A 22,970-nucleotide genomic window follows, 5' to 3' on the forward strand; every position below is an offset into this window, starting at 1 on the left:
AACTCAAAATGGCTTAAAGACTTAAATATAAGATATGGCACAGTAAAACTCCTAGAAGAGAACATAGGCAAAACATTCTCTGACACAAATCGTAGCAGTATTTTATCAAATCTTAATTTTTCCCTTTGGCTGTCTGATGTTTTAATTTTTACTGTAACTCTTACTTTAGCTATTTTTGGTTCTCAAATACATTTTGACTTCTTAGTCGCTGAAGTTCCAGTAAGGTGAAAAAACTTTAAAATTTAGAAGCATTCCAAACCATTGCCTATTATAAGAGCTTTCAGTCAGATTGTTACATCTCGATGATAAAACCCTCCAAGGTGCCTCCTTAGCATTCTAAAGCATTAGCATCATTAAGGCCCAGAGTGTGCTTTTTTGCATTTAGCTCACTGTGCTTTTCTTTCTTGTTTTTTTTTATTCAGCTGGAATGCTTGCCGACTCCTCTGCAAATTTCTAAGGCTGAGACCCTGAGGAACCCAGCTGGAGAATGCCATCTGAACGCTTCCTCAGGTTGGTACTGTAGGATACGTCTTTGCTTGTGTAGCGAGACATGTGTGACTTGAAATCCTCACACCGCACATTCTAGGACCAAGCACAGGGAGGGGCTCAATGTGTATTTGAAGAATTAAGCAAACCAGTCTGAGAGTGTGTGTGTGAGTTTAGTATGGTAGCACAGGGGCTAACCACTGAGATATAATTACTGGCCAAACTTAGGTATGTTTAAGGATTCTTTGATACTATTTTTTTTTTTTGCGGTACGCGGGCCTCTCACTGTTGTGGCCTCTCCCGTTGCGGAGCACAGGCTCCGGACGCGCAGGCTCAGCGGCCATGGCTCACAGGCCCAGCCGCTCCGCGGCATGTGGGATCTTCCCAGACCGGGGCACGAACTCGTGTCCTGCGCATCGGCAGGCGGACTCTCAACCACTGCGCCACCAGGGAAGCCCTGATACTATTTTTTATCTTTTTCTTATTAAGGATGCTAACCTCCCTCAAACAAAAGGTAGATGTCTCTAAAGGTATATGATTTAAAAAATAATCAGAAAACTATACATATATATGATTATTGTCCCCTTTAAAGCAATCACTTTAGGGTGACTAATATGTATTCTTAAAATACTCATAAGATTTTACTTTAGTACTTATTTAACAGATATTTATTTGTGCAGAGGATCCAGCAGTGAATAAAACAAATAAGGTTCCTGCTCTCATGAAATATATATTCTATGGAGGAAACAGATATTAAACAAATCACACCAGTAACAACACAAATATAATTGTGAAAGTGCTTTGAAAGATTGATAGAATGAGGTAGTACCTTCCTGAAGCAGTGCTCTATGACCTGAGATTTGAAGGGTGGGAAAGACATGGGGAAATGCCCTCAGGCAGGAAGGAGCCTGGCACATTCCCAGAACTGAGGGGGCAGTCAATAAGAAAATGCAGGGTATTCCTTTGAATATTCTCAGTGGAGGCAAGTCTTCATCATCCTCGAGGAAACCGTCAAAGGGATCCTCAAAGCAAAGAATGAGAGAGGTGATAAGCCTGGGAAATGCCTTCTTTTTAAATACTAAGAATTGAGTATGTCTATGAAATAATGAGACCAGCTTTCTGCCATGACTCTGAAGCTATTAGAGATGACTAGTTCCAAAAGTGTGTTCAGAAACGAAGGCATTGCTACAGCCAGTTTAGTGCCTCTGTGCTCCCCAAGTGAGTGTTGCTCTAGATGGGTGACTCTCAGTGGGGGATATTTTGCCCTCAGGGTACATTGTGTAATATCTGGCATCATTTTTGATTGTCACCAGGATCGAGGGTGCTATTGGCATCTAGTGGGTAGAGGCCAGGGATCCTGGTCAGCATCTTAACAATGTACAGGATAGTGACCATAGCGAAAAATGTCAGAATGTCCGTTTCACTGAGGTTGGGAAATCCTGCTCTGGATCTGGCATCCAGCCAGAATAGCGCGTAGAGACCATGGTATCTGTCTGCCACCAGCTAAGCCAAGTGATTTATTTCTGGCTAATAGAATCCATGTGCACTCTTCTCCAAATGATTTTTTACTTTAGATCTGCCATCTCTGCTTTCACTGATCAACTCTGATCCCACCGCCATCTGTCCTCCGTAGCACCATCATCTCTGCGATGGACTTTCCTTCTCTGCTGGGGCACAGGCACCCCCTTGCGCACTTTTCAAACTTCCCCTGTGCCACGTGGAACTGTTGCACCAGGAACATACATGTGCTGTGCTGTGTCATCTTCCTCACCCTGAAAAACTCCAAGCACCTCCTGCTTTCACTGAGACCTGTCTTCTTCTGAGGCACCACTTCTTTGTAGCCTTCTCAAGTGGTGGCCTTATTTCCTCAAATCTCATGTATTTTAGGGATGGGTGGAGAGATTGTTGTCACGCTGGGACATAGTTTTGCTTCTAGGTCATTACTCCTCATACCGGTTGTTTGAGAAGATGTCGACAACAAAACGACAGCAAAGACGGGCTCTTCTGAAGGTGGTGCTCTTCAGCTCTCTCCATCCCTTCTTCCTCTCCACTGTTCGCAGGGCCATCTCCCCGCATTCACTGAGCATTTGACATGCGGCTGACGGTCTTCCTTCTCACCACAGACCCTTTACGATTTCCCAGTGCCCTCAGTGTTTGCCTGGAGGATCTGCCCGACTTTGTGGCCTTGGATCTTCAACCTGCTTCTGACCTTCCTCACTGAACCACCTACTCTCATGGTCACGCCGTGGATCATGCATCTGCAGTAGTTGCTCTATTTCCGAAACTACTGCATCAGCCACTTTATTCTCAGCAGGACCTCCTCTCCTTCTAGCTTCCTGATTTACCTACCTCCACAGTGGTTGTACTTTGACCTCATGGCAATGTCTCATTACTGGCCCGGCCACTTTCTTTCGTTTCTTTTCTTTTTATTAAATTTTTTTGGAGTATAGTTGATTTAAAATATTGTGTTAGTTTCAGGTATACAGCAAAGTGATTCAGTTATACATATATATATGTATATTCATTCTTTTTCAGATTCTTTTCCCACAAAGGTTATTACAGAGTATTGAGTAGAGTACACCATGCTATACAGTAGGGTCTTATTGTTTATTTTTTTAATTAATTTTTATTGGTGTGTAGTTGCTTTATAATTGGGAGGTTGAGATTGATATATATATATACACTATTGATACTATGTATAAAATAAATGACTAATGAGAACCTACTGTATAGCACAGGGAACTCTACTCAGTGCTCTGTGGTGAACTAAATGGGAAGGAAATCCAGAAACGAAGGGATATATGTATACGTATAGCTGATTCACTTTGCTGTATGGTAGAAACTAGCACAACATTGTAAAGCAACTGGCCCGGCCACTTTCTACCAATCCATCAACACTTTCCTTCCCTTATTTCCATTCTTAGCCAGTTTAGAATCTATCACTCTTTTAAATCCTTAATTTCCCTAGCTCTCTGCATTTTTGATCCATTTGCCTGACAAAATCCCAGCCCAGATGAACCCAAATACTGTGTTTCCATGGCTTCGTTGTCCAGTGGAGATTGGTTCCACTGAATCTTTCGATTCAACAAGCCAAAAAATGCCCAAAGTTTTAATATTCCTTCCCTCCTGCTACTCAAAAGGCAGTCCTTTCCCACAGCTGAGCCCAGCCCCGCTTCTATGTTTTGAATCCTATCTTTCTTCTCAGCAGCCTTTGACTATTGGTTGTCTCTCAGCTGTGTTCTGGAGACACAGCTGTGCTTCCGTCATTCTCTCTATCCACATGAGTTTTACACCTCTAGCCAAGACCTCTTTCTGAGCTCCAGGTCCTGTACCACGCCGGCGCCTGTCCTCAGGGTCCCAGCCCTGAACATTCTGTGGACTGTGTGTTAGGTCCATGCCCCCCACTGCCACAGGATCAGCGCATTTGCTGTTACCCTACCTGGAAAACTCTGCTGTCCCCATTTTGCCATGGTAACTTGTTCTCATCCTTCAGCCTGCAGCTCCAGCATTACTTCTTCAGGGAGGCCAGATTATTTGATTAAAGTGTAACTACCTTGCTAAACTGAGGGTTCTGTGAGGGCTGCTACAGAGTTTGGTTTGTTTACCATTTTATCTCCAGTGTCTGGTCCAATACCTGGCACAGGATGAATAAATGTTTGAGTGAATGAAGGAATGCAACAAGACTATCCATTTATATTTAAGTTCCTTTCCTTAAGTATCCATTTGTAATTAACTTGCATAGTCTTCATTATTTCTTGGTCATTCGCTAAGCATAGTGTATTTTCTTTGCTTATTATTTTGTCCATTGTTATTAATTGCTAGCATTAATTTTAAGGTATTTACAAATTACAAAGTGTTCTATAAAAAATAAAATTAAGTTCCATGCTGGGTTTTTTTTTTTTTTTTTTTTTTTTTGCTGTACGTGGGCCTCTCACTGTTGTGGCCTCTCCCGTTGCGGAGCACAGGCTCCAGACGCGCAGGCTCAGCGGCCATGGCTCATGGGCCCAGCCGCTCTGCGGCATGTGTCATCTTCCCGGACTGGGGCACGAACCCGTGTCCCCTGCATCGGCAGGCGGACTCTCAACCACTGTGCCACTAGGGAAGCCCCCATGCTGGGTTTTTTTTCACAGCCTGTCTGCTTAAATAAATAAGATTGTTTCAATATTAATGTATTTAATTTGTATTAAAATATTTTGACTGTGGAATTGAAGTGATTAGGGCACAGTTTATCAATAGACTGAACTGAGATAATCATGCATAATCCTAGTACTATCAGGTTTTTTGCCCAGTCCTTTGCTTTTTTGTGTAATCTATTTAAGCAATGAGGATCTCTATGCTACTTGACTGTGTTTGATACATAAGTATATAATACCTTATTGGTGACCTTACTTGAAAACTACCTGCATATATTTTGTATATCTAAATACTAAGTAAACATTGATATAGAAATTGACTTGAATTTTTACATTTGAAATACAGATGTTTAAAAACCAGACAGCTGTTTTGGAATTCATGTCTTACAAACTGACTGAACTCAGTCAAAATTTATGCTATAAAAAATGAGAATCTGAGAGATTTCTGTGATCAAAAATCTTCACTATGAACTTGAAATAGTGATTTGCACTAACACAGTGCTTCACTGTGAGTGAGCTGTACCATGTTATGAACATTATGCTCTGCATTTGACTTTTTAGTTTTTACCGTCAATTCCAGAATGAAAGTTAAAGATTTGAAGTCATGAATAGTCCTGTTCTTGAGACCTCATTTATTTATCTCCCTGTTACTGGATGCTGACATTTGGCCAATCAGATGGTTGCTCTGTGGCATCACTAAAAAGCAGTTTCTTGCTCAAGGAGTCTGGGACTTCCCATGTTGTACCTGGCAGGAGCTGGGTCCTGTGAGATTCAGGAACAGCCAGGCTAATTGGCAACCTGATGGGGTACCTGAAACTCTTCTAGAGTTCAGGTGGAAAGAAATGAGGAACACATCCCCAGGGAACTTTTAGACTGTCCTGTAGAACCATAGTGCGAAATATATATATAATTTAAACTTTTCAAGGAGACACATTTTTTAAAAAGTAAAAAGAAACAGGTAAAATGAATTTTAACAATATATTCTATTTAACCCAATATACCCCCAATATTATCAGCATGTAATCAATATAAAAATATTAATGAGATACTTTTGCATTCTTTTATTTCACAGTATGTCCTTGACATCCAGTGTACATTTTCCACTTACAGCACAGCTCAATTTGGACTACACACATTTTAAGTTCACCATAGCCACATGTAGCTAGTGGCTATTATACTGGACAGTGCAGTTCTAAGGAATTCCACAGAGGAAAGGGTATTGGGGTTGTCTTGAGGAAGCCAGGTCACCCTCTTGCACCCACTTGTGAATTTTGAGGTGGCATTATTGCTTCCATGGAAGACCTTTCCCAATATTAGGATGACATACAAATCTGTATACCCTCGGGAAATGTGACTCCTGTTGTATGGAGTTTTTTGTTTGTTTGTTTTCTTGGTAATTTAGGAAGTTTTAGGAATATACTTTTCCTTTCTTCTTCGTTTCCTAAATAATGGAGGGACATTGCTCTAAGGTGGGAGGTTTAGATTGCTAATTTGTATAATTTTGATGCCAAGGGAGCCGTATGCAAGGATGTGTCTGCTTCCCATTCTAATATAGACATGGTTCATGATAGTCTTTGAATCACCTCCTCCCTGGTTTATAATTATTGGCTTTATCACATTGGCCTATGGCTTTCCAGCTGTGTTCTGTGACCACTTGTGCCTTAACACTTTTTGCAGATTTACATCTGAGAGTTGAGTGGGAAGTTTCAGAATACAGTAATGACCTGTTGATTAATAAGCCTTTATTCCTTGCCAAATGTTGGAGTATTTGTTTCTGCTTTTAAGGAGTCCTAACATATTGGTTCCAAAATATTTGGAATCTTGTGCCAAGTGTTGCCTTAAATATTTAGCATGCTGTTTTCTTTAAGCTTGAATATTTCAAGCCCAACTGAATGATACTGTGAAATTGTGCATCATCACAATTGTTTCAGAGCTGAGCCCTTTATTCTTTGCCAAATTTCAGTTTACAGCTGCTCTTTCCCTGGCAAGATTTATTCGCTGTCTATAGATATCTGAAATGCAAATACTGATTCAGTCTTAATAATAAGGACGTGAATTGTGGCTCTATATTTGGGAAATGAGTAAGGAAACATTATAAGCAATTATTTTAATGTATTCTTCTGTTCCACTACAAATGAAATTTCAAAATACATTTATGTAGCATTTAAGATGATATTAAAAGGGAGAAAAGTTATGAGAGTTTTAAATAAACGTATAAGTAAAATCTATTTTCTCTCCCCAAACTTATCTTAGTCAGTGCAAAGATAAATGTTTTTGAAGCATGATTTCAAACATTTCCTATCACTATCTCATGTTGTATCAATGTGTATTATTTTTCAAAGGTAACTTTGATTTTGAGATTAACTATGCACAATCTAAATATAAAATTAATATGGACTTTGTGATTTTTTCTCCCCCAGCATAGATTTTTGAGATCTTCTTTACAGATTATCATTTTTTGGTTTTGTTTCAGGTTTTGTTTGTTTCTTTTATTTATTTTTTATTTTTTATGTTTAAATTTTTTTTGGCCACGCGGCATGTGGGATCTTAGTTCCCTGACCAGGGGTCGACTCTGTGTCCCCTGCATTGGAAGTGTAGAGTCTTAACTGCTGGGCCGCCGGGGAAGTCTCTGTTTCTTTTATATTTTAAGCAGGAGGACAAATTACATTATTATGTTCATGGTAATAGGTTCTCAAAATGCCTAATCTTGCACCATCAGGTTTCTTATCTGTGAAATGGAGATATTAGTACCTGCCTCATAATGTTGTTATGAAGATTAAATGAATTGATAATTGTATATCGCTAAGAATAATTCATGGAACATAGTAAGGGCTTTGTGTTTGTAAAATATATAAAAATGTCATCCTTTTAGGAAGGATTTTTCAAAGACTATCCTAAAGCTTACTTAGCTGAGATAACATTTCTATTACTATTCTATTCCCTCATTTCTTTGAGCTATGCTAATTAATCTCCATTCTAGCCTTTGCCTAGCAATTTGTGTGTTATTTATGCTTCTGAGTGTGGTTTTCAATTACTGACTTTAAAAGTCTGCCTGTAGCTAGAGCTGCTAGATGAATATTCGATGACAGTAACCATTTCAAAACTCACTGCTGCATTTCAACTGAAAATAATCCTCCCACCTTCCCACGAGAACTTACTATATCATCATCTCCTGTCAAATTTATTTTTTCTTTCAATAGTTCTGACATTTTTGAGGCTCCCCAGTCGAAAGTGTCCGATAAAGCTTACTGGCTGCACTCTGGCATTTCCCGGGAAGCATTTGGTTTACTTTAAGGTGATTTATGCTGAACCGTAATTTACCAGCCAACTGGCGGCACAACCTGCAGGCTCGGCTGGTGGCGACTCCCGGGTTCTCCTGAGAGGCTCTTTCACATTCAGAGGAAGGAACCGGATGTCGAGTTATCAGGACGGGAGAGACAGTGCTCGTTCATCCTTATGGCAACCTTACTCGGTTTCAAGAAGAGTCGCAGGCCAGAAATAGAGCTTGATGGCCCTTGCTCTCATTCTGGGAGTAACTTACGACTGGTGCAGCTCACTCATTTTAGTCCAGTGTCGGTTCTGAGATTCTAGAGTGCCGTGGAGATTTTCATGTATCTCAGCTGGAATTGTTCATAACTATCCACAAATTCCGCTTGCATTTGGTGTTTATAGCATTACTTCTACATTATTATAGGAAGATCTGGTGTTTCACCCAGGAGTTTTGAAAGGATATGGGATGAATATTTTAGGTTGGGGTAGGGAGTGAAGGGATAAGTTTCACAATGGGTAAGTTTTGTAATTTCACAAAATAGAGCAGAAAATAGATTGCACAGTCATTCATAAGTCTAATATGAAGATGACACAAGATATTGCAGGCTAATAAGATAGATATATTTTACTTTCAGCCTTAAATTTTTTCTTTACAATGGATCTCTTTTGATGTTCTCCTGGTGGTGCATAATTTCCTAAGTTTAATAATAAGCCACTATGGTTTAATTAATGGCCTTTTACATGAAATGGTCACTGGTAGCCTTTTTTTCCTCTAACTAACATCTGCTCAGTTTCATTTTATTTATTAATGGAGTATTGTGTCTTGTGGGGAGACTGAGTAAATTCTTCTCTGGTGAGCCATGCAGTGGGTTCTGTGCTAGAGCAGTGCATGGCAAGTTCTGAGCTTGTGCTAACCCCACACAGGTGGTACAAAGCTAGAAAAGGAATCAGAAAGCTAGGGAGGGGGTCCCAGAGTGGAAGGATTTGCACACATATTTACACACATCTAGACACACATCCAGAAAAAGCTTTGCACTCAGAGATGTATACATACTGAGGGGACAGGGGCCCAGAAGCAGAGGCTCACAGGCCTGCAGACATGGGCCAATACACAGACACAGATGGACACACAACAAACACAAATTCTCAAAGAGAGGGACCAGTAGGAAGGAGAAAGAAATCCTGTTGGGGGGCGGAAGAGAGAGAATTAGAGAAAAAGAAAGCAAGAGGATGGTGGAGAAAAAGACAATGAGGACTACAGACACTGGAATCCACACTCCCTGAGTTGCTCTTGAAGGAGGGAGGGAGCCTGGGGGCGGCTGGGCTAATGAGAGGAACAACATTAACTGGATTGCTCTCTTCACTCTCCTCCTCGCAGTATTCAAGAAATGCTGACAGGCCAGAGGCTCTGCCACTCAGAATCTCACACTGATAGCGTCCTGGCAGCGCTGAATCAGCAGAGAAGTGACGGCATCCTCTGCGATGTCACCCTGATTGCTGAGGAACAGAAATTCCACGCTCACAAGGCAGTCCTAGCAGCCTGCAGCGACTACTTCCGGGTAAGTCAAGGTAGTTTGTTTGTTTATTTGTTTCTCTTAAGATATTAATAAACAGAGAATGACAGTTTACCTGAACTGTCACACAATCATCAGCCAATTAGATAATCGTCCCCAGAGTTGTGAATGTTGGGGGGTTTTCCTGGTCAGACTGAGATTGGGGCTCCATTGGGATCCTCCCTGGGCTGGACACCTGGATGTCCCTCCAGTGGAGAGCAGAGCTCTCCTTTGCATCTGAGCTGAGGGGCGTTTGACACTCTACCACCAAAAGAAAGCGTGGCATTGTAGTGCACCATAATGGGGGTGCACGCTGAGGACAGGATGTTTCTGGTTTCAGGATCAGAAGGACAATCTGTAAGACAATTTATTTCTTAAAAGGTCTCTAAATATATGTAGTGTTTCTAATTTTTTATTTTCTATGGAAGTTCTTGTCCTGGAGCTTTCCAAGTCTCTGCTCCAGGGACAGAGATGGAATTGACCTAAAGGATATTTATGGTTGACGCGCAGGTGCCTGTTTAGCTGAAGACGTTGTCTTGTTAAGTAGAACTTTGGAGTTTGATTTCCAGTGGCTAATGATATGTGATGATGTGTTTGTTGTTTTTTGAAGGTGAGTGTATAGTATGGTTTTAGCTAAATTTAATTTAATTTAGTATTTCCTACGATTCAGGTCATGGACAGAGGACTTTATATACATATCTCATTTAATCCCCACAGCAATCCATTTTATAAACACATGCACATGCTATAAAAATCACCATTTTACATGTAAGGAAACTGAATCTCAAAGATTAGGTAATTTGAGGTAACTCAGAGGTTAAGTAATAAGTCACACAGTTCCGAAGTGGCAGATCTACAATTGAAATCCATGTCTGAGTCTTAACCAGCATTCGATTCTACCCCTTATATGGATATAAGAAAGAAAATTGTGACAATTAATAACCAGATTTTTTTGAAGTATTAATTTCTGAATATACATGATTTAATTCTTATTTAATTTTTTCAATGTTATTTCAGTTAACTAGTGATTAGGTAAGAAATTCAAAACAAAATAGTATACAATCTCTATATAAATTAGAATATAAATTTAATTGTGAATTAAAAAAACTTTCTCTTACCAAAGTCTCAAATGATACAGAAACCAAATCCAGCCTGGGGCAATTTTTTGGTTTGATTTGGAAATTTTCAATAGTCACCTTGTATTTTGATGTTTAAGAGACAATATCAACTGTACTCAATTGCTGACTAGCAGTTAAAGAGAATTTTCAAAGATGCCAAATCGTAAAATAAAGATTAAAAAAAGTTTTAAATGTGATGAAACCTGGTAATGTAGAAGATAAAGTGGTAATTACAGGGCTTCCCTGGTGGCGCAGTGGTTGAGAGTCCGCCTGCCGATGCAGGGGACACGGGTTTGTGCCCCAATCTGGGAAGATCCCACATGCCGCGGAGCAGCTGGGCCCGTGAGCCATGGCCGCTGAGCCTGCATGTCCGGAGCCTGTGCTTCGCAACGGGAGAGGCCACAACAGTGAGAGGCCCGTGTACTGCAAAAAAGAAAAAAAAAAAAGAGGTAATTACTTAAAATATCTATCTAAAATTAAAAGTAGGGATTTACATAATTCTAAGCTGCAGAAATGAAGTGGAGTATCTGTAAAGTGACCTTCTAATTTCATCAATATAATGTACATTTTATGCACTCGCACATTGTCAGGGATTAATCTTCCAGAAAGCTTATATTATTTGGAGGGCTTTTGAAACAACATACTTTGGGTTGTTATATATAACATGTGCACATTATAAAATACAAGTTTTTTCTTCTTGTGGACCATAATATAGACCTCTTGGTGCTTGGCTTCTCTCCTCCTAGGTCTCTGTGGGTTGGATTTTGAATTTAATTTGGGGTTTGATTTTGTGCATGTGTGTATATGAGAGAGAGAATGTGCAAGTGAATGCATACATGTGAGCACTGAAGAGCATTTTATTTGCTGCTGGCATTTAACGATGTTTGCAGCTATTCCAAGTTATTCACCTCTTTTACCACAATGCCCCTCATACTCTGATAGGTCGTGCACAGAGTGCCTCCTTTAAAATACTGGTGTTATAAAGCCTGTGAAGAAAGCTTTATTATTCCCGTTCTGTAGATAAGGAAACTGAAGTGCAATATGTTTAAATAACTTGCCCAAGGACTGCCAGATATTAAGTAGGAGAGCTGATTTTCACACACCAGAGCACCTGTCTCCTTGAGTACCAAGTTGTGCTTTTTCCACTGAACCATGTGCCCTGCTGGATTCATATGCAGTCCCTTCAATCTCATGACCTGCTTGTGAGGTGAAATTTCAGTGACTTGTGTATTGATTGTTCAGATGGAGAAACCAAGACAAAGTTGGAACTCTTGGCACTTATCTCTTTTCTAGGCGTTGTGATAAATACTGGAGTTATAATATTTAACCAGACGTAGACTGAACCCTATGGAGCTTGTAATATAGTCACTATACTGGACGTTGTTTTTGCCGTATACCCTGTATCTTTTGTTAGCTTTTGTCATAACAAACCACCCCAAAACTTAGAAGCTGGATGGTAGCTCCTCTGGTCTGCCAGTTTCTCTGATCTATGCTGGACTCATTCTTACGTCAGCGGTTAACTGGAGAGTTGCCTGGAGACTGGATGATCTGAGTTGGCTTTGTTTACCTGTCTGGTGATTGGTAGGCTTATGGCTGGAGTTGTAGGGGACACTGGGCATGTATTTCTCACAAACAGGCTAGCCTGGGCTTTTTCACATGACAGCTAAATTCTAAAAACAGCAAGAGGGCTATCTTCAATGCACAGGTGCTTTTCAAGCTCCTGTTTGTGTCCTGTTTACTAATGTCCCATTGGTCAAACAAGTCACGTGCCCAGGCTGAGTCAGTGTCAGTGAGGATACCAAAGGGCATGGATGCAGGCAGGGGAAGAATTTGTTGTCATTTTTGTAACCTACCACTGTCAAGAACTGTCAAAGATTTGTGATTTATCCAAGTTGGAAACCAGCAAGTTAGTCTATCACTGGTTCAGAGATGCTGCTAGAAGACATGAAACTCTTAAGTCACACAAAGTGGGTTGGATCATTGAGGATCATTGAGCTTAGGGAACCTGAATCTTTTATAATGCGTAGGAAACACGTCTGTCCTTTGCTCTGGAAGAAAACATTATTATACTGGACAGTAAGCATGCCTACCCTTTGCTCTGCAAAGAAACATTCTATCTCTGAGTAAACAGAACTGCTCTTTGCTCTGAAGGGAGATATCACTCTGTCATCAAGGCCATTTGCTATAGAAACATCCCTGAAATGAGAGTTCAGAACAAGGACAGTCAGTGCCTCACTCATAATACATGCAGAAGTGCAAGAGACCCATGCCTTAAACTAGAATTATGTCTGGCTTCCTTGTGTCTTACACTCTACCACACTGAAACACCTAGAAACAGTATCCTGAGTAATTTCTGTATCTCTCACAACACTTAGAATGTTGCCTCAGGCTTAGTAAGTATGAATGAAGAAATGTTTTCTAATTCTCAGAGAATTCCATGTGTATTTCAATTTTTTAACATCCTGCATATAAAATATGCAAATTATTCATGGATTTTTCTTTCTAGTGTGATCTGTTCAAATTAATTAGGTAGTCTGACCTAAATAGATGTTTGTACTCTGTATTGTGATATCTGGCAGATTATTTTGAAGCTAAAATAATTGTGGATGGCACAAGTTTTGTGTAAACTGTTCCTTTACATTGATCGGAGAGATGGTATCAGCTTTTCTTGCTTAACATATGAATAACGAACACTTGAGCACAAAGTACTGTGGATTCCTGTGATCATCAGCATTTTAAATGAAAGGGTTAAAACCCATTCTTCAGCCAAGTAATAATGATTTAAAAAAAATTAAATTTAGTCTTAATATCAGCACAATATGGCGTTAGTCAAAAGCTATAATTGTGTTAGACCGGGGGCTTCTTTTATAAGAGTAAAGCAGTGGTGGAAGGAAGAAAGGGAAGAGCTAAGCGTCAGATCTGAGTTTGAATACAGTGGGAGGGACCATATCTCCCTGTTTGCTATTGTTTTCCACAGTCCCTGACAAATAGTGGATGCTATTCTAATTAATATCTGTTGGGTTATTCACCCTCTTCACTATTTATTCTTTGAGCATAGGCAAGTCATTTGACTTCTGTAAACCTATGTTTTTTCATCTGTAAATTGGTGATCATAGAGCATAACTCTCAGAATAGGTTGATTCAGAGATTAGATTGAGATAAGGTACATAATGCACTAAGTGCTGTATCTGATACATGTCACACCTTCAGTAAGCATTATCTGTTTCTCTCCTTGGGCTAACGTGGGATCCCTGGTCATGCTGTCTGGCCCTTTGTGGGAAGAGAAGACTGCTCATCTTTAGGCTCACCTGGTTGCAGACTCCCTCACCTTTTGATGGGTCAGAATAGCGTTTTGGATTCATCCTTTCCCATCTTGATATTTTCTGAATCTGATACCCCCTTCCTTCTTGCTTAGAACATTCTAGTAGCCACTTAACTTTCTCCTCCTCTGGTTGTCCCTTGACCAACCATCGCACAGATGACTGTGTGGTGAACTTTCACCCCCCTGCTCAGGTCCCCCAGAGCTCCTCAAGGCCTTTCTGCCAGACCCCCGGAGTGTGCCTTCATGCTGTGTCATTATCATTCATCCTCATCTGTGTTCTCCCATCTGTTCATTTGATCTTGCAGCCATAACTGTTCTCCAAACACTCTCTTCCACCTGAGGGCCTTTCCACCTCTCAGCCTTGCTAATGACCATTCCTTCTACCTTAACCTCCTACTCACCTCTTTGTCTACCTTGTCCATCTTCCAAGGTTTATCCCAGCCAACAAGTGTGAAGTCTTCCACAAAGCCTTATCCTGTCCACCCTCTGCCACCTCTCTAAATTCATATGCAAGGTCCCTGTTTTCTGAAGCATTATAACTGTAGCTTGTCTCACTCACGGAATTAAAGATCAACAAAATGAAAGAGCAACCTACAGAATAGGAGAAGATATTTGCAAACCATATATCTGATAATGAATTAATATCCAAAATATGTAAGGAGCTCATAAAACTTAATAGCAAAAACCCACATACTGTGATTAAAAAATAGGCAAAGGATATTAACAGACATTTTTCCAAAGAAGATATACAACTGGCCAGCAGGCATATGGGCATGCTCAACATTACCATCAGGGAAAACCACAATGAGAAATCACCTCACACCTACTAGGATGGCTATTACCAAGACAAGAGATAAAAAATGTTGGTGAGGATGCAGAGAAAAGGGAACCCTTATACAATGTTGGTGGGAATGTGAATTGGTGTAGCCACTATGGAAAACATTATGGTTTCTCAAAAAATTAAAACTAGAACTACCATATGATCCAGCAATCCCATATCTGGGCATATAAGAAAGGAAATGAAATCAGGATCTTAAAGAGACATCTGCACTCCCATGCTCATTGAAACAGTATTCATAATAGCCGAGATATGGAAACAACCCAAGTGTCTGTCCATGGATGAATGGATAAAGAATACGTGGTGTGTGTGTGTGTGTAACGGAATATTATTTACGCATGAGAAAGAAGGAAATCCTGCCATCTGCAACAACATGGATGAACCATGAGAACATTATGCTAAGTGAAATAAGTCAGACAAAGACAAATATTGTATGATCTTACTTACAGAAACAGAGAATAGAATGGTGGTTGCCAGGGGCTGGGGAGTAGTTGAAATGGGGAGATGTTGGCAAAGGGCATAAACTTCCAGTTATAAGATGAGAAAGTTCTAGGGAATCTAATGTGCAGCAGGGTGACTGTAGTAAATAATACTGTACTGTAGACTTGAAAGTTTCTAAAAGAGTAGTTCTTAGAAGTTCTTAGTACATACACACAAGAAAAGATAACTGTATAAAGTGACGGATGTGTAACTAATCTTATTGTGGTAATCATTTCACAATATATATGTGTACCAAGTCATCACATTGTATGCCTTAAACTTACACAGTGTGTTGTGTTAATTATATCTCAATAAAGCTGGAAACTTTTTTTTTTTTTTTTTTTTGCGGTACGCAGGCCTCTCACTGTTGTGGCCCCTCCCGTTGTGGAGCACGGGCTCCGGACGCACAGGCTCAGCGGCCATGGCTCACGGGCCCAGCCGCTCTGCGGCATGTGGGATCTTCCCAGATCAGGGCACGAACCCGTGTCCACTGCATTGGCAGGCGGACTCTCAACCACTGCACCACCAGGGAAGCCCCATGGTAACTTTTTTTAAAAAGGAATTCAAGATTGACACTGATGAATTGAAGATTATACACTGATGTGTATAAAATTGATGACTAATAAGAACTTGCTGTATAAAAAAAAAAAAAAGGAATTGAAGATGTGTCATGTGTTGCAGTCCCTTTCACCAGTGACTTCTCTGAAAGTGACTGACTAGCTGAGGACTAGTGAAGTCCGTCAGAGTACTGTTGAACAGAATTGAATGAGGAAGTATTAAACCAGAGGTAGCAGGAGGAATTAGAGGCCTTATGATCTGGAGTGTATGTGAGAAATGGGATGAGTCAGCCTCTTACCCTTTTCCCTGTGGCAGCCCTGGGCAGTGGGCCACCCTGTAGCTTCTGGAGGCTGTTGTTTACCATTTGCTGTCTCCAGCTTCAATCTCCATGAATGCCTGTACTTTCTGACCAAGGAAGCAGATGTCTTGACTGTCTCACATAGCTTTGCATATGCGATGACAAAGTGATTCAAATATGACATTTTGGAGAGTTAAATATTTGACCATCACTTTCCACTAGAGCCTGAGTGTGCTCTGCCTATGTAATTTTTAGTTTTGAGAAAAGAGGATAAAGCCCATGATAATAAAAAAAAAATCTGTGTTCCCTGTATTTTTATAATCATACTCTCCAGTCACTATTTGATTAAAATTGCATTAAAGGCTATTAAATGAGTATATAATATATAGTTACAAATAAATGTTTTAAAAAAAATTCAGTAAGCATTTGTTACATACCTACTGTTTTCTAGATGCAGAATGAATTTATAGTCTGGTAGGAGATACAGACAAGTGAACAAATAACTATAGTGTAGTGTAATTATATTAACAGTTTGGCTGGTGTCGGAGGTCTTGAACCTTGTTTTTATACCTCTTCCTCTCTCTGACACTCTCAATCAATAATAACTACCACTAATTGAGTATTTACTGTGCTACAGACACTCTAACCACTCTATGTGTATCAGTTCATTTCATTTTCTAAAGAAATCTGTAAGACAGATGGTATTACTATTAAGTATCACCATCATCATCTCCGTTTCAAAAATAAAGAAATGGAGATTGATGTTAAATAATTCACATTAGGGGCATGGAAGCAGTCAAGTAAGAGCTGATGGAGGCCTGACCTGAGGCTGGAGAGACAGGATGTGTGTGAGGAGTGGTGAGGGGGAGGGAGATTGGGCGGGTAGTAGTAGGTAGAATACACAGGACGCTGCGTGGATGGTGAGGGAGAGGAATGAGTGAGGGGCTTCCCTGGTGGCGCAGTGGTTGAGAGTCTGCCTGCCAATGCAGGGGACACGGGTTCGAGCCCTGGTCTGGGAAGATCCCACATGCCACGGAGCGACTGGGCCTGTGAGCCACAGCTACTGAGCCTGCGCGTCTGGAGCCTGTGCTCCACAACAAGAGAGGCCGTGATAGTGAGAGGCCCACGCACTGTGATGAAGAGTGGCCCCCACTTGCCACAACTAGAGAAAGCCCTCGCACAGAAACGAAGACCCAACACAGCCAAAAATAAATAAATAAATAAACTCCTACCCCCAACATCTTCTTTAAAAAAAAAAAGAATGAGTGAGCTCCTGGCCGGTGGGAGCAAGTGGGTGCTCACCCTCACTGCAGACCGGAGGTGTGGATGGAGCTGGGAAAAGGGCAGCCGCAAGGCATTTTGAAGGAATCAGTACCATCGAGGGAGCAAGTGTGGAAGACTCTTGAGGGGCGGAGCCAGTGCCTTTTTTTCTTTTCTGGTCCTTTGCATGCCCTGCGCCAAGTGCAGTGCCTGGAGGCCCACAGACCCTCAGTATTCATTCTCCCCTGCTGCATCTGGCTGGAACAATTTCCTGCTGTGTCACATGCGTGGGGCCTTCCCAATCTCCTCCTCGAATACCCATTACATGTACTGTCTGTTTTACCCATTAGTTCATCTTATTTCTTAAGCAGGTTTCTTACAGACTTGAAGGTAGTAGCACTGCTGACAGTAAACATATAAGTGAGATCATTGTTGGGTTCAGGCTGTCTCTTATTTGGTGGTTTTAGAGACTCTTGGTGAACATTTCTGATGTTCAGAAATCATATGTAAGACATACTGTGTTCATCACATTGAGGATATACAGCAACATACCATTGACAGTTATTTGCTTCCAGCCGCCAAGCCTGCAGCCTCCTGCCTTTTTTCCCTGCCTGTTCCTGAGCCTTCATTGATTTTGTGAGCTCCCAATAAACTATATTTTTGCTTAAACAAATAAAATTAAGAATAAAAATAAATGTACATGAAATACTGTCAAATGCTATCTATGTAAATATTAAAGGACTCTGAATAGTCCGTTTTTGTCTTTTGTTCAGTCACCTCTGCCACCGCTTTCTTCTGGGAACCTTCTGAGCAGTTGCTGGGCTTGATGCTGTAATGAGGTTCACTCTTTTGATCCATAGGACTGTTGTCACAAGCTGATTAGTACAGTCCTCAAAAATTAAACATTAGCTGGGAGTGATTCAAAACTAACCTCCTTTTCAGAAAAAAAAGAATAGGAATAATAGTAAAATAACCCTCAAATCCTTCAGTACATATAGTAATTAGTTTTAGTTTATCTTTTTGATGGGTACTGTGAGCATAATAAATATCTACTACTGCCTTAAAAAGCAAAGCATTACTCTACGGTTACTTAAATTGGTACCTGAATACCACTAAAATTAAATCCCATGATGTTCAATATTTTCCATAGTCAGTTTTACACTGACCTGTCCTGTGATTAATTACTTTGCTTGAGGCCAAATGAATACTACTGAGTTCTGTGGTTATTGGGTGTTTATGCTGAAACAGCAGCCTTGGTAACTCTTGCAAATTTGCACACTGCTGTGTTCTTTCCTTTCCCCAGCTTCTGCATTTTATGTATCAATCACAGAGGCACCAGAGTATCATTTTCATAGTGCATTTGACTTATGCATTATATGGTAAACTGATTATTGTTTTCCATCAAATGAATACTTGTTTTAACATTCAATGTTATCATATTTGTTTATAGAAATAATTAAAAAGTAGAGCAATGTCTGTTAGGAATTAAAAACTATGGCTAAAGGCTGAGGTTTTACCAGTATTGAAGCTATTGTCAAGAACCTGCGGAGTGGGGGTAGAACTCTTAAAGAAGTTTAAAAAGACCAATGGGCAGATTCTACTGGGCAGATTACGAAGAATACCGGAAAGTGATTCAGATATATGATGCTTTTAAAATGTACATTTCCTTTTTTGTTTGAGTTTTGATAGCAAAACCATCAAGGAAATAATTTATTTTCAGGTTGTAGTTATCTATTTTCACTACATTTGATTGAATTTTGGAATGCAGAACTCCTGGCAATAGGAAAAGGCAAAAATCCAATATTAGGACCATTTTATCCCTGTCATATTCTTTTTCTCATGATAATTTTAATTCACTGTATGCAACTATGAAATAACTAACCTTTAACATTTTTTATTTTTCGTATTTTTAAACGTTTCCATTTTAATTTTCTTAGGTTTTGCTTAGTATTTAATATTTAATTTTATTTAACATTTTTAACACAGTAACTATTACTACTTCACAAATCAATGTGCTTCTTTATTACTTCTTAATGTGGTCAGAACAGATTAACTCTATAGCTGACATTAGTGCCAAATGATGCACATAATTCACTACTTTCTCAATTCCATAGAGATTTACTGAGCATCTACTATATGCAGAAAAGTTTGTGCTTGGTACAGAAAACATCAACACTCAGCTTCTGCACAAGAGGTGAAGGTTGAGACAGATCTTGGTAACATACGAGATTGCACATCAAGAGGGAAAAGAGAGAGCAGAAAAAAACGTCTGTGGTTAGGACCTAAAGGATGCCTTTAGTCAGGTGGCAGAAAGAGAATGAAAAGATGGCCAAGGGGACAAAAAAAGGAAAAGTCAAAGATATATAAAGATAACTACCATGTACATTTTAATCAAAGTGCCAAAATTAAAGGGTTTCAAGAGATCGGCATTTTCTGCAGAAGATCAAGGAGAATGCAAAAGAATTCACTGTTGTTGAAGAAGTTGGTCTCAGTAGTGTGGGAAAGGAAGCCAAAATCTGAGGGGTGATGTATAAAAATATTGATCAGTGCTACTCGAGGTCCATGGACCAGTGCCAGTCTGTGAAATGCTTGTTAACTATCCATGCTAATAATCTGCTGAATGTTAATCGTCTACATCATGAAATACTGTGTTAGTTCAGCTGCCAGTTTTTCACAGGAAGACTTTCTCAAGAAGCTAGTAGTGAGTTTGTGTTCTGGCAGGGACTTTATACCTTGTGTCTGATGGATAAGTAGCAATTTGAAGACAGCCTACTTTGAAGAGCAATGATACAGATAATAGCAGTGTAGATATATACACCATTCCATTTTTATTTTTTATCCAGCTTTATTGAGATGATGTCATATAACATTGTATAAATTTAAAGTATATAACTGTGATGATTCGATACACCTATACATTGTGAAATGGTTGCCACAATAAGGCTAGTTAACACATCCATCACTTCACATAGTGACCTTATTGTGTGCGTGTGATAACTATTAAGATCTACTCTCTTAGCAGCTTTTAAGTGTACAATAAAGTGTGGGTTAACTGTAGTCACCATGTTGTACATTAGATCCCCAGAACTTATTCATCTTATAACTGGAAGTTTATGCCATTTGGTCAATATCTCATTCCCCCCAGTCCTCAGCCCCTGCCAACCAACATTCTATGATAGGTTTCTATGATTTTGAATTTTTAAGATTCCTCTTATGGGTTGGCCAAAAAGTTCGTTCAGGTTTCGCAGTTACAGAAAAACCGGAACGAACTTTTTGGCCAGCCCAATGTAAATGAGGTATAGTATTTGTCTTTGTCTGATTTATTTCACTTAGCATTATGCCATCAAGGTTTATCCATGTCACAAATGGCAGGACTTCCTTCTCTCTCATGGGTGAATAATATTCCCTGGTGTATATGTACCACATCATCTTTATCCATTTATCTGTAGAAAGACATTTAGGTTGTTTCCATGCCTTCCCTATTGTAAATAATGCTGCAATGAACATGAGAGTTCAGATATTTCTTCAAGATCCTGATTTCATTTCCTTCGAATATACACCCAAAAGCGGGATTGCTAGATCGTATTCTATTTTTAATTTTTTGAGGAATGTACTGTACTGTTCTCCATAGTGGCTGTACCAATTTACATTCCCACCAACAGTGTACAAGGTTTCCCTTTTCTCTGCATCCCCACCAACACTTGTTATTTCTTGTCTTTTTGATAATAGCAATCTTGGCAGGTATGAGGTGACTTATTGTGGTTTTGGTTTGCATTTCTCTGTTGATTAGTGATGTTGGACACCTTTTCATGTACCTGTTTGCCATCTATATGTCTTCTTTGGGAAAATGTCTATTCAGATCTTCTACCCATTTTTAAATTTGGATTATTTTTTATTTTTGCTGTTGACTTGTATGAGTTCTTTTTTTAGTTTGCATATTAACCCCTTATCAGATATATGATTGCTGATATTTTTCTTATTCTGTATCTTGCTTTTTCATTTTGTTGATGGTTTCTTTTGCTATGCAGAAGCTTTTGAGTTTGATGTAGACCCCCTTATTTATTTTTGATTTTGTTGCCTTTCCTTTTGGTGTCAAATTTTAAAAATTGTCACCAAGATTGATGTCCAGGAGCTTACTGCCTATATTTTCTTCTAGGATGTTGACAGTTTTTGTCATGAAAGGATGTTGAATTTTGTTAAATGCTTTATCTGCATCAATTGAGATGATTATATATTTTTTTATCTTTCATTCTGTTAATGTGGTATATATCACATTTAATTTGCATGTGATGAACTATCCTTGCATCTCAGGGATGAATCCCACTTGATCATGGTGTATCATCCTTTTAATGTTCTGTTGAATTTGATTTGCTAATATTTTGTTAGGATTCTTGCGTCTATATTGATCAGGGATATTGGCCCGTATTTTTCTTTTCTTGTAGTGTCCTTATTTGGCTTTGACGTCAGGGTAATAATTGCCTCATAAAATGAGTTTGGGAGTATTCTCTCCTCTTCAGGTTTTTGAAAGAGTTTGAGAAGAAATGGCATTAATTCTTTCTTACATGTTTGGTAGCATTCACCAGGGAAACCATTTGGTCCTGGGCTTTTCTTGGTTGGAAGTTTTTTGATTACTGATTCAATCTCCTTGTTCATTATTGGTCAGCTCAAATTCTATTTCCTCATAACTCGGTCTTGGTAGGCTGTATTTATAGTAATTTATCTATTTCTTCTAGCTTATACAATTTGTTGGTGTGTAATTGTTTATAGTAGTCTCTTATGATCCTATGATCCTTCGTATTTTGTGGTATCATTTATAATATCTCCTCTTTCATTTCTGATTACATGAACTATGGTACCTCCATACAATGGAATATTATTCAGTGATAAAAAGAAATGAACTATCAAGCCGTGAAAAGACATGGAGGAACCTTAAATGCATATTACTAAGTGAAAGAAGCCAGTCTGAAAGGTATTTAACTATATGACTCCAACTATATGGCATTCTGGAAAACGCAAAACTATGGAGATAGTAAAAAGATCAGTCGTGCCAGGGCCTGCGGGGAGGGAAGGATATATAGATGAAGCATAGGTGATTTGGGGGGCAGTGAAACTGATCTGTGTGATACTATTATGGTAGATACATGTCATTATACATTTGTCAAATTCATAGTGTACCTTAATGTAAGAGTACTTTAAGAGTGAAGCTTAATGTAAACTGCAGACTTTGGTTGATAATGGTGTATCAATGTTGATTCATCGGTTTTGCCACACTGGTGAGGTATGTTGATGCGAAGGGGTTACGTGGAATTCTCTGTACTTTCTCCTGAGTTTTGCTGTGAAGCTGAAACTGGTCTAAAAAATAAAATGTATTAATTTTTTAATGAAAGAAAAAATACTACGGGTACCTCACTGCTTTCTCATAATTGTTTTATTGTTTCCTGGAAAGATGACCTTCCGATTGTTTTTTTTTTTTTTTTGCATTGAGTGAGCAATTAGATTGTGAAAATGAAACCTACCCCTTAGGGGAATAGTCAGCTTTAATATATAATAAGTCATGATTCTAAGAATGGCAGGAATGGATACGTTAAGATGGCGAGCAGCACTCTGGACATGATCTGACTTGTTCTTGCATTAAAGGGCGTTGCCATTCCTCT

The 22,970-nt window shown here is 39.4% G+C and overlaps 1 protein-coding gene across 1 annotated transcript in view; it reads left to right on the top strand.

The window, feature by feature from the left end:
* Positions 1-441: 441 nt before the first annotated feature.
* KLHL32 (kelch like family member 32) overlaps positions 442-22,970 on the top strand; it is a gene marked incomplete at its 3' end in the record, with an annotated part of 186,161 nt that continues 163,632 nt past the window's right edge. The window contains exons 1-2 of the mRNA XM_082669375.1: positions 442-510; positions 9,268-9,448. Of these exons, the coding sequence (XP_082525501.1) occupies positions 488-510; positions 9,268-9,448 (204 nt within the window). The 5' untranslated portion in view covers positions 442-487. The remainder of the gene's footprint in view (positions 511-9,267; positions 9,449-22,970) is intronic.

The sequence above is a fragment of the Grampus griseus genome (assembly GCF_964374135.1).
Source record: "Grampus griseus genome assembly, chromosome: 13".
Lineage (NCBI taxonomy): Eukaryota > Metazoa > Chordata > Mammalia > Artiodactyla > Delphinidae > Grampus > Grampus griseus.